General features: G+C 36.9%; 1 protein-coding gene across 1 annotated transcript in view; it reads left to right on the forward strand.

The window, feature by feature from the left end:
* Positions 1–12,740, forward strand: part of dnah5 (dynein, axonemal, heavy chain 5) — a 78,676-nt gene that overhangs the window by 59,956 nt on the left and 5,980 nt on the right. Inside the window, exons 74-85 of the mRNA XM_055041816.1 lie at positions 1,618–1,800; positions 3,477–3,581; positions 3,960–4,098; positions 4,699–4,813; positions 5,285–5,475; positions 6,347–6,468; positions 7,442–7,591; positions 8,034–8,279; positions 8,638–8,857; positions 9,636–9,841; positions 10,701–10,904; positions 12,227–12,442. Coding sequence (XP_054897791.1) covers positions 1,618–1,800; positions 3,477–3,581; positions 3,960–4,098; positions 4,699–4,813; positions 5,285–5,475; positions 6,347–6,468; positions 7,442–7,591; positions 8,034–8,279; positions 8,638–8,857; positions 9,636–9,841; positions 10,701–10,904; positions 12,227–12,442 — 2,097 coding nt within the window. The remainder of the gene's footprint in view (positions 1–1,617; positions 1,801–3,476; positions 3,582–3,959; positions 4,099–4,698; positions 4,814–5,284; positions 5,476–6,346; positions 6,469–7,441; positions 7,592–8,033; positions 8,280–8,637; positions 8,858–9,635; positions 9,842–10,700; positions 10,905–12,226; positions 12,443–12,740) is intronic.

A 12,740-nucleotide genomic window follows, 5' to 3' on the forward strand; every position in this document is an offset into this window, starting at 1 on the left:
TTTTCTTTTTCCCTTCATTTGTTTCAAAATCAGGACATTTGCCTCCTAAGAAAACATTTTCTATTATTGATAAACTGTTTTGAATCTGGGATTGCACTATCCAGTCCTTCATATCACAGAATGTCTTAACAAATATCACGTCTCAGATGATATTTGTATGCTTAATTTTTTTAAGCATACATTAAAGAAATTAGCATACATTACATTTTTTTAATGTATGTTTCTCTTTTTTTTTTTTGTACCCATAATAAATATGCTAATTGCTAAACTCGGTTTTTGCTCACAAAACAATTTATTAATACCTGCATGGGAAAATGGTTTTGTTGCAGCAGCATACTTAAAACTAAACATACTGCACAATGAAATGTGAATAACAATAGACAAAATGTACAAAGTATACATTTATATGAGACAGAGGCAAACACTGCATATGCCACTTAATTATAGTGTTTGTGTAGGTATGTTATGCAGCATCATTAAAGCATGGAGTTCTCTCTGGATTCTACCAAATGGTTTTAGCAGCTGTGAAATGTAAAAAAACACGCACTTCAGTACCTAAATATATATACATAAAAACACACTAAATTGTTCTATGCTGAACCTGTCACATGTATCTTAGTTGTTAAAAAAGCTGAAAATGATCTCTTAATCTTTTAGAAATTTGCTATTAGGTCTTTGTATTTTTTACTGAAACAACTTCCTCTTACCAGTTGCTATGCAATGTTCAAGCCATGTATTTTCAACTTTAAAACTGGAGGTTATTGTTTGAATTTTTTAAGATTATTTTTTAAATTTTATTTGCAAGCATAAAAGCCTTGATTCATCTGTGAAATGTGTCATTACTTTGAGAGTAATTATCGTGACCACACAGTTTGAATGTAAGTAAAATCTTCTTTATTACAAAACCGTGGATCTAATTTATTATGCATTAAATACAAGGTCATGTAATAAATACCACTGCAGTCAGCTTGCAAACATTTTCCCTGGTACTCACCATCAGATACTGCACAAAACATGCTCTGACAACAGGGATACTCCTGCTCTATTAATAAAAGTCTCTTTCAGTCTATTTCTATTAATATCCTGCTTTGAGGGAGAAGTGAAGGTGTCTACTCTTGAGAGCTTCAGGAAATAGAAGTACAAATGGATAATTAGATGATTTACTGCTATGAGCAATTAGTGTCGATCAGAGGCAATGCAATCTTGCACCCATCTGCCTAGGGCTTATTATCTCACAAAGTATGTGCAATACATTTAATGCCATTCTCCAAATAATTGATTTTCAGGAAGTTATTTGGCCTCTGTCTTGACTTTTTTTCAACAGTTCATTGTTATTTTTTTTAATTAGGGTTTAATGAGAGGATTTTGTTACTTGGGCAAAAAAAAATATTCCACACAAATATTTCACTAATTTGACAGACCAACACAAGTCTTTTTGGTGTATACATCCACCAGCTTTACACATCTGGAATAATGCAGAAGCAAAATCAGAAAAGTAAACAAATATAGGCCTGAATTTAAGGTGGGCCCTTCCAACAAGCATTCATTGTTACGCGTGTGGTGTGATGCATTTTGATGTTTATGATAATTTTGTGCTAAAAGGTAATATGTTCACAGGTGAAAGTTGGGGACAAAGAAGTGGATGTGATGAAAGGATTCAGGCTTTATATGACCACCAAGCTCCCTAACCCAGCTTACACTCCTGAAATCAGCGCTCGCACCTCCATCATCGACTTCACCGTTACCATGAAGGGGCTTGAGGACCAGCTGCTGGGTCGTGTCATTCTCACTGAAAAACAGGTATACCTGCAGTCAAAAAGATGGTAATTTTACCTGCCATATGTACAATTTAATGACTTAATTAATCAATATTATAAATAAAATAATTAAATCTCACTGCTTCAGATTTGAAGTTGTTTGTATTGATACTTGTAGGCTTTTAACACCTCTCTTATTGTGTGACATCATAACTCTTGAGTGAATCATCACCCTTTACAAAAGAGAGTAAAGAAACTCCCAGCCACAGATACAAAGGTGCCCATATGTATCAGGATAAAATCTATTAACAAAGACACACACATCTAAAGTGTCAGGAACTTGAGCCATTCACACTGAGCAATATAATAGCTCACTGTAAATACACCAGGGCAAAGGGCTCATTGATTGTTCATCTGAAAAGACTGGCACTGCTGCAGAAAAGCTATTTTCTCACCGGTGAGCCTAATGGGCGATCATGAAATGAAAGATTCATGGAAGATGTGAAGAATAGCATGCTAGCTCCAATATGCGCGAAATATGGATATAACGATAATGAAAGAGCTGAGGCTGCTATTCCAGATTGAAAAACCGGCTTCTTTTCTTCCGAGTTCATGGGGTTGCAGAGGGCTAGAATTATTGTATTCAGTATTTGGATTTTTCATTGATAATAAGGCTACTTTATAAATGTACCCACAAACATTAAGAGCATAGGGAAACAAAAACTAGCCCTAGCATAAAAGCAAGTTTATGTTAGAGAAACTCATCATTATTTTTTTCTCTGTATTTTAAAGTTGTAAATAATTGTCGAGATGTAGCCACTTCGTACCAATTTGCTGTAGACAACGCCAAATATTTATATCACACAGTAACTTGGTGAACATACTGTCATACCTCTTTCTGCCTCTTTTCAAATTAAATAACAGTCAATAAATTAAGCCTGAAAAAAGATTAGGTGCAACTCCAGAAAGTACTCGTAGTTGAACACAGATCTCTAAAAGCCCAGAGTTTCAAATTGGAATCTATGAATAAAGACTGAGAAATCCAGCTGTATGAAACATGTTACTTTGTGCACATTTTTAGGTGCAAATCCAGAAGGTTCTTCTGAAGACATAACAACGAAACTGTGAAACCCATATAATGATTTTGTGGCGAATGCCTACATTAAAACCTAAAGCAGTAATGGACGAACTGTGGAATAACTCTATCTATTGGATAGTTGGTCACAATAGAGACTGAACAAATTTTTGACAAAGGAGTTATAAGGATGTTTTTGAATCAAAAACAAAACCTATGGCTAGTTAAACCAAGGTCTGCAGAGAATTAGTTTTCTTTTAATCTATTCCCTCAGATGCAGTGGAAAAGGTTTTAAATAAACATCAGTGGTGAGAACTTGTGACTGATATTACCTTGTTGAACGATGTGTTTTAAATAGGATCTGAAAGTCTGAAAACTAATGATCTCGCCACTATGAAGTTGGCTTAGATAACAGCATGAATTCAAAATTAGATTTACTTTGATCTTGTCCACATTAAGCGTAAATTGTCAACTTAGAATACCCCGCAGTCTAAAATATGTTTCATTTTGTCGGATTTATCTGCTTCATGAAGCTCTTTGATTTTAGTGACCCCACACTGTTTTTTTTTGTTTGTTTTTTTTACAGTCACAGATTTATACTTTATATCTACATGTTCCTGTGTGTTGTGTTTTTCTAACTCCAGGAAATGGAGAAGGAGAGGACTGACCTTTTGGAAGATGTAACCTATAACAAAAGAAAAATGAAGGAGCTTGAGGACAACCTCTTGTACAGACTAACTAGCACACAAGTAAAAATATGTTTCAAACTTTAATTTATGGATATATATATATATATATATATATATATATATATATATATATATATATATATATGTGTGTGTGTGTGTGTGTGTGTGTGTGTGTGTGTGTGTGTGTGTGTGTGTGTGTATGTACATATGTATATGTGTATATACATATATGCTGTTTTTGAAAAGGTTTTTGAAAACAGACGATTTGATGTAAATGTTGAAAAATGAAGAGTGATGGAAACACTGATTATTATTTGGTCAGATTCACATTTTGATTTGTGATCACAGTATAGGGCTAAAAGATTTTCATTTAGAAAATATCTGAAACAGTTTTGTTTTCTTACAGTTTCTTTTTTTTTCATTATTTTTTTTTCTTAGGGTTCACTGGTGGATGATGAGAGCCTGATTCTCGTTCTCAACAACACGAAGCAAACAGCCGAGGAAGTCACTCAGAAGCTGCAGATTGCTGCTGAGACTGAAGTTCAGATAAATGCAGCTCGAGAGGAATACCGACCAGGTAGGCTCTGAGATAGTTTTTTATTTATTTATTTGGACAGGCTGCAGTGTGTTTCTAGAGTCAAAGGCAAGAATAGATACATATGTCTATATTTTGAGCTTTTTTTTAAATTTCAACTCAGACTCTTAACAAATCCAGTGCAAAAGTATAAAGTGTTCACTTACATTTTCTGCTTTACAAACACAAATTTGAATCTGATGTACTGTTACTTCTGAGAAAGAAGAACACCAAGGAGAACCATGTTTTTTTTTTTTTACAAAAAAAAAGTTGATAATTTTATTTTCCATTTGTTTTCACTCCAATGTAGTGTATATGCCCTCAATAGAATATAGTACAACCAACAGAAATATCATAATTAGCAACGGATGTCCATATTTTGTATAATATAGTCTCAGTATAAATACAGCTGTTCTTAAAGAGCTTTCTTCCAAAACATTAGTGAATAAACAGCATAAAGAAAACCAAGTAAAGCGCCAGACATGACAAGTTTCAATTATTTATTGAACATTTATTGGTCAGACAGTAGATAATTACAGATGTTGTATGTTGTTTAATTTATTTCTGATATTTTGTTCTTGTCTGCTTTCTGTGTGACTTTAGTGGCCACTAGGGGCAGCATCCTGTATTTCCTTATTACTGAGATGAGTATGGTAAATGTCATGTACCAGACATCTTTGAGGCAGTTCCTTGGACTTTTTGACCTTTCTCTTACTAGGTGAGAAATATTGGCATTTGTGAAGCCCCAGTATAATACAATAACAGAACAAGTCAATAAAACCTTTTAGTCCAGATTGTTTAGAATATTTAGTCAACTATTATAGCTCTTCATAATGTGAAGTTCCCATCAGAAATAACAATCACATTTGTCATTTTCATACTGTTTATACTTGGTACTAAATTTGTAATTTGTTTCATTTCAATACAATAAAAAAAATAAAAATAATAATAATATAATATTCCCAAAGCGAAATAAGGTTAACCCATTGGCCAGAGATTTGTGACCTTGGATATTTCACTTACATGTATGAAGCCTCACTGGTTACACTGTGCATTAAGTTGGTATATATTCTACAAGTCAGATTTGATTTTGAGAAAAAATTCCTGTTTAGCAATTAAACAATTAAGTTTGGGATTTTAAGCTAACGTTCAAAACTAACATTTGTGTTGTAATTTTCTACCGGAACAGGTCCTCAAAAAGTCCTATCACCATCAAACGGATCGCGAGCATCATAGAGTTCATGACCTTTGAGGTGCACCACTATGCAGCACGGGGCCTGTATGAAGAACACAAGTTCCTTTTTACTTTGCTGTTGACTTTGAAGATCGACATGCAAAGCAACAAAATCAAACATGAGGAGTTCCACACACTCATTAAAGGTACAATAACTTTTCATTCAACATCACTGTCATTCAATGTAAAGTACTTTACCTCTGACCTGTGAGTTTCTTGATCTTCATAAAGATCACTAATGCGTTTGTTCACTGATGTTTTCTAACAAATCTCAGAAGTCTTCACAAAACAGATGTAATTTTATATTGTTTAGTTATGAGTTCAGTTAATAAGGAATTTAGTTGCAGTGGATTTTATTAAGGGACATTACAAAAAAAGGGGGCTTCATGGTTTTACTATTATTTTTTTTTTGTCTTTAGAAAGTATTTCAAAGTTTTGAAACTCTAAACATTTTCTTCCACTAAACAATTCTGCAGTTCTTTGGGTGGGTCTATTACATAAAATATGTGAAAAAGTGTTCAAATAGTTGTGTAAAGCACAAGTTATGTAGCCTAACTGTTTTAAATTCAAATGTTGAAAACAACAAAAAAAGTACGTAGAAAAGGAGCATAATGTCATTTCCTCATGTTTTAGAGAAGTTTTTCTAGTATTAAGGTATAAGTTGTTTGATTATATTTCTTTAAGGACGTGTAGCAGCTGGCTGAATCTCTTACATGCAGCACTTTTCACTGCAGGAGTAAAAGTCCGTAGCGTTACCAGCAGATTCAGAACAGACTCTCTGCTACATGCATGCGGGTATACCATCTGTCCACTGTGACATGCTGACCACAGTGCTCTTGACTTTTTGTAATTATTAATGTATTTATGTGAACATTAATTAAAATGTAAAAAAAACAAACAAACAAAAAACAAGATATATAATGTGCATTTTTGCTTCGTAAAATGTTGGTTAGACACAATTTCACCGTTATCCTGTTCATGCGGACATGTATGTTTGTGTGTTTTCGCATCGCACAGGCGGTGCATCTCTGGACCTAAAAGCCTGCCCTCAGAAACCAGCCAAGTGGATCCTGGACATGACTTGGCTCAACCTCGTGGAGCTCAGGAAACTCTGGCAGTTCTCTGATATACTGGATCAGGTTCACATATTACACATCTCACTCAGTTTAGGCATGCATCTTTAGCTGAGAAAGATTTACCCAAGTACCTCTATCTACAAAGTCTCCCTCAGTAAGGAAGTTTCATCTGTTCAACACACACACTCTAGTGCGTTTGTGGTCTCTGGGTGCTTATTAAATATTTTTCACAGCTCTTCTTTGCGCTACTAAGCATGTCAATATCAGCCTCATCATGGCTCACTTCATCCTTTCTTTCACACATGGGCTTCCAGAGACTCATGATTGACTGTCACTCACACCCAAATGCACAAACTTGAGTGTAACTGACAGCCTGGTGGCTCCCATGGTGGGAAAAACCAACGTTGTGTGAAATGAGCTTAGTTTGGTGAAATTTTCAATCTATTACTTTTGGCCGGGCAGATGTGTGTGTACACGCATGTGTGATGTGTGTTTGGCTGACTGTGTATTTGCAAGTAATTCACATGAGCATTTTATTCTGCTTGCCTGTTAATAAGGAGACGTGGTGTTGAACTATTTAGTTTATTCAAATCAGTTTTTCAAGGAGGACAAAAAATCTGAAAAAAAATCAGAAGATTAGAGTTTCAGCTGTTGGAAGGGCACACTGTCCTCAAGCATACGTAAACTTTGCAGTCTTATAAATTAATAATGAAGAAAGCTAATATCACTTGAAAATATGCTCATCGTTTGAACAAACAGCAGAAAAAGTATATTTTTGTTGTTTCAAAAAAAATTATGTTTTCTATTTCCAACTTTCTCATATGTAAATGAACGGTTAAAGAAAAAGATTATGATGATTAAGAGCAGAATTATTTTTGCACATTACCTTACCAAAGAAGTGTGACTGAATGCAGCGTAAATTGTCCTGTGGACTTGATAAATCTCTATGCAAGGACAGGCCATTCAGCATTCATTATCTTATACTCAATGTAAGATCTACCTCAGTGCAATAACCCTATGTCTACATTTCTTCCAGATAAGTCGTAACGAGAAGCAGTGGAAGTCGTGGTTTGATAAGGAAGCCCCAGAGGAGGAGGTGGTTCCAAACTCCTATGATCAGTCTCTCGACTGCTTTAGGCGACTGCTCCTGATACGATGCTGGTGTCCCGACAGGACCATCGCTCAGGTGAAGGAAACACGTTTTTGTACTCTTAGATTAATTATATCGAATTAAGTCAAAAACCTGGCGTAAAGTCAGCCTATTAACAATCATACTATGAAATAAATAAGATGCCAGAGAAAGTGATGAAGGAGCTGGAAGTTACTGTTCTGTATGAATCCCACACATATTGATATCCACCACCATTCACACACCAGGTTATTGAGTAAAATACTTTTTCAGAAAAAAAATAGTCTGTTAAGTAGTTTTTTTAAAAAAGCAAAGCGTTGACTAAAAAATGATCTGCAAAACACCAAACTAAAAACCCTCCACATATTTTCCTAATAATAACTGTGGATAGAAAATGTATTTCCTTTTCCTTTACTTTTGGTAGGAGATCAACAACTCTTTGCATTTGTTGCATTTCTAACCAGTAAATAAATATCAACTTTTCTCCTCTCTTTCTTAGGCTCGTAAATACATAATGAATGCAATGGGAGAGAAGTACACTGAAGGGGTGATTCTTGACCTGGAGAAGATGTGGGAGGAATCAGATCCACGTACACCGCTTATCTGCTTCCTTTCGATGGGATCAGACCCGACTGACTCCATCACTGCACTGGGGAAGAAACTCAAGATTGAGACCAGATACGTGTCTATGGGACAAGGACAAGAGGTTCATGCTCGGAAGCTTCTGCAGCAGACCATGGCTAATGTGAGTCGAAGCTCTGAGGTGGCTGCTATTTTACTGTAGCAGCAGTTGGAACTGTAATTAATTTTCCAGTCAGCCTGGAAAAGTTTTGAATTTCAATTAAGCAATTTACAAGTCCAGATAAAAGTGGAAAAGACGACAGTGAGGAGAAATATCAGTATTTTAGATCTTATTGCCTGCTCCATTATTTTAAAGTTGCATCCATCTATTTCCCTGTGTACCCACTCCCTTCCCTAAGCTCACTATGAACACTACAGTTATCGTTTAAAAATTGGCAAAAAGAGATTGAACCCTGACTTGAAATTTTATCCTCAACTCGTCACAGTGTTTGATGACCACCGGTTTTTGTGATTGTTCACAGGGTGGGTGGGCCTTGCTCCAGAACTGTCATCTGGGTCTAGACTTCATGGATGAACTAATGGACACCGTGACAGAAACAGACTTTGTCAATGACAGCTTTCGCCTTTGGATGACCACAGAGGCTCACAAGCATTTCCCCATCACTCTTCTTCAGATGTCTGTCAAGTTCACCAACGAACCACCACAGGGCCTGAGGGCAGGGCTAAAGAGGACCTATGGAGGTGGGCTTCAGTGTATTTTAACTTGCAGTAAAAATTTTATTTGACTTGATCTGTGCAAAACAGAGGACAGACTGTATGGAATCAAGCTACACAAAATCTTGTACTAAAATGTCTTTGCTTGCAAACACAGGCAAGCAGAAATAAATGTATTTTCAAATAGAAAAACTGTAAATAGGGGTATTATAAAATGATTGAAACACGAAAGTGTCTTATTATTCTTGATGTGTTTATAAAGATCTGAGTAGTGGGTGGATGCATGCATATAGATAGATCCAGACTCTTACTGTGTCCTAGGGGAAGGACAACAGATGAAGAGATGGAAATTCACATGTTTGCTGCTTAATTCAGAGACTTTACATCCAAGTGCAACAAGCATTGGGGGAAGGTTTATGAGACCTTGCACAAGCTGAAACATGTACTTTGTATTTTTATTCAAAACCTAGAAGGGTACAAAGAATACTTAATATGCACAAGAGAGCTGCCTGTTCCTACTTCATATTGAAAAAGATAAAGGGCAACTAAGAACCTATGTGTGCTTGTCTTTAGCTACTCAATCCTGCAAGAGACCAAGTCTGTTTCACAAAAGTGCATTTGACACATAGTTTGATCCCAAAATAATAGCTGGATGAAATAAAAAGTTGCATTTAAAGTTGCTTCCCTGTTATTTCTTTATCTGAATATCAACCTTTTTCAGTTGAAAAATATGTGCATGTACATTTGACTCCCAACATATTTTGGACCTGGGTGTTGAAGTATTGACCCCTGTGTCTTTTAACAGGAATAAACCAGGACCTTTTGGATGTCAGTAACATGGTGCAGTGGAAGCCAATGCTGTATGCTGTGGCGTTTCTCCACAGTACCGTACAAGAGCGGAGGAAGTTTGGCCCTCTAGGATGGAACATCCCCTACGAGTTCAACCAAGCTGACTTTAACGCCACTGTCCAGTTTGTTCAAAACCATCTGGATGACGTGGACATCAAAAAGGTCAGTGGAGATTATGTAAGGTGAAGCTATTGCAGCACATAAAGATTTGCACACATGACCAGCAGAAATCCCAGCTTGGATATATGAAAGTAAACAGCAAAGCCTCTGATCAATGTTTCTCAGCTGAGAAGTGTGTTATTTCACTTCAAGTGGAAGGTTCTAATAGAATTATTAGTCAAAGGAAATGCTTCATCTGAATTGCAAAAAGCACATTACACTACACTTTATTATAACCTCCACATATTTCATTTTGCAGCAAATATCAAAGGTCTGCTTCCCTGTTTTAATGCTGCTTTAGTGACTTAAAAAAAGATTATGACAAATTACCACAAAACAGTTTCTTAAACTGAAACTTCTGATTCAATTTTAGCTTCTTTTTTTTCTCAAACCCACACCTCCCATCAGGTATAGTAGATCTATTTTAAGCTAAAATAAAGGTCAGCTTTTCAAGTGGGTTTTTCTTGAAGTTTGCTATTTACCTCTTTTATCCGAAGGCATAATTTGCAGAAAGATTATACCCAAGCTTTACACTGAAAGAAATCCCCAACATCCATGCAAGTAAAAGTGGGAGTTTAACCCAAATCGACAAAGGTTAAAGCTTCACAATGACTTACCCAGAATCCAGAACTACATCTACTTCAGACTATCTTGGAAAAATCTTCATATGGCAGATCTTGGCAAATGATGCCAAGATGTGGGACTTGCCAAACAAGACATGAGTGCTGATATTCAAACAAAAAGTCGTTATGTTTTTCACTTCAGGCAACCAAATTTGTGCTGTCTTTTGATTTTTTTTTTTTTTTTTTCGAAAGAATACTTGTTTCTAAGTTTTAATTTGAAATGTATGTCATGTTCTCAGGGTGTATCATGGAGCACAGTACAGTACATGATCGGAGAGATCCAATACGGCGGCCGAGTGACTGACGACTTCGACAAACGCCTCCTTAACACCTTTGCCAGGGTTTGGTTCAGTGAGGAAATGTTTGGACCCACCTTTAACTTCTACAAGGGATACAACATCCCAAAATGCTCCAGTGTTGACCAGTATCTCAGTTACATCCAGGTAATGCTAAAAAGACACAGATGACGGTGGTGTGTGACTGAAAACGTTTCTACAAAATGTTATTTTCAGTCTGTGGATGATTGTGTTCGTCTCCCTTTTCTGGTATGATCACTCAAGTGGATTATGTCACATTAAATAAATGTAATTTTACGTACATATGACACGATGCGTGTTTTTGTGTGTCACAGAGCAGCTTTAAAACTTATTTTATTTAACCTGACTTCATTGTCATCCATGCTGAAGACTGAAAGACTTTGAAATGCTCTACTGTGTTCTCTCATTCGCTCATAAACACAACTGTGGAGAAACCACATAGATGCGACATCTAAAAATCCAAAAGCAATTCCAACTTTTCTGTCTCCCAGAAGAGCACAAGAGCATTGCCACTAAATTCAAGATACAAACAGAAGGGATTACAATTTGCATTGTAATTTATACATTTTACTCTAATTGTAAGTAAATCATTTGTTGCACCATTAGACAAAGCTTACAAGTCAGCACCCGGTTTTCCCTGAGATTTATCTGAATGAAAGCTGAATCAGTGAGGACGCCTCTTTAAATCATTAAGTTATTTGTCGTATGAGGCCAGCTGGAAAATTGGTATTGATTGGTCATGTCAGACAGAACAGAGTCAGTACATCCCTTCAGGTCAGTGAAGAAAAGTACTGTCACGTATTATAACAAGGAAAATAGTGAGGAAGGAAAACAAATAAGGCAGTAAAGATGCAACAAAGTCTGTAGGAACTTGGTAAATTTAAGACTAATTTCCAGGTTAAAGAACAAAGGAGTCACAGAGTGTTAGCCTGTAGAGTGCAGGGTTTTTTTTTTTTGTTTGTTTTTTGGATGATACGACTGTTCACCACAGACCCACAGCTTGGTTGGGTGCCAACTGAACACATTTGACTGTTTGTAGGAAGCTGGGGGAGATATCCTGTCTCTTCAACAGCATCTCTTCCAAGTTGGTCAGAGACAGTCACCATTTTGCAGGAGGGATAGCGTGACTGACCCATGTGTTGTACTGTCTGAATCCTCACCAAAGGGGGACAGAAAGCAGCTTGTGACACCATGTGTAGCTGAGATCATGCTCAGTGTCTGCAGCTTGTTTTGTGTGTGAACCCTGGGATAACAAAAGGGGAGGCGATACAAAAAAAAATACAAAACACAACAAAATAAAATAGTGAAATTGTTCTGCATTGATAGGTGCAGTATGTTTCGGCACAGATGCAGATTCTGGGTTCTTCACTCGATAGGATACTTGGATGCTATCTATTAAAACTTAAGGGAATTTTGTTACTTAATTAAATTCCATTCCTATATTTCAGGGTCTTCCAGCCTACGACACGCCTCAGGTGTTTGGGCTCCACCCGAATGCAGACATAACCTTTCAGAGTAAACAGGCGAAAGATGTGCTGGACGCCATCCTCAGCATTCAGCCAAAAGACAGCTCATCGGGAGGAGGGGAGACCAGAGAGGCGGCGGTGTCCAGACTGGCTGACGACATGCTGGAGAAACTGCCTCCTGACTATGTACCTTTTGAAGTATGTCTGTGTGCTCTGTGAACAGCCTGAGGCAAATGATTGAGGTTAGGCATGGTTGTTCACAGTTCCTCTCACCCCGCAAGCGGGGCTGAGTGTCTCTCATGGTGCCAGGCAGAGGCAGGGAGGGATGGTGTGAATACGGCTGGATCCCATCTTTATTTTGAGGTTCCTCACCTTTTCTGTCACGAAAAGGTGAGGAGATTATGACTTCGAAGCGAGGTGCAAAGCTTCGCTGTCGCTTACCAACACACCATGTCGCTCGCACTTTCAGGGTCTTGCTTACACAGAGAAGAGGTAC

The sequence above is a fragment of the Poeciliopsis prolifica genome, unplaced genomic scaffold (genome assembly GCF_027474105.1).
Source record: "Poeciliopsis prolifica strain line A6 unplaced genomic scaffold, Auburn_PproV2 SCAFFOLD017, whole genome shotgun sequence".
NCBI classification, from domain to species: domain Eukaryota; kingdom Metazoa; phylum Chordata; class Actinopteri; order Cyprinodontiformes; family Poeciliidae; genus Poeciliopsis; species Poeciliopsis prolifica.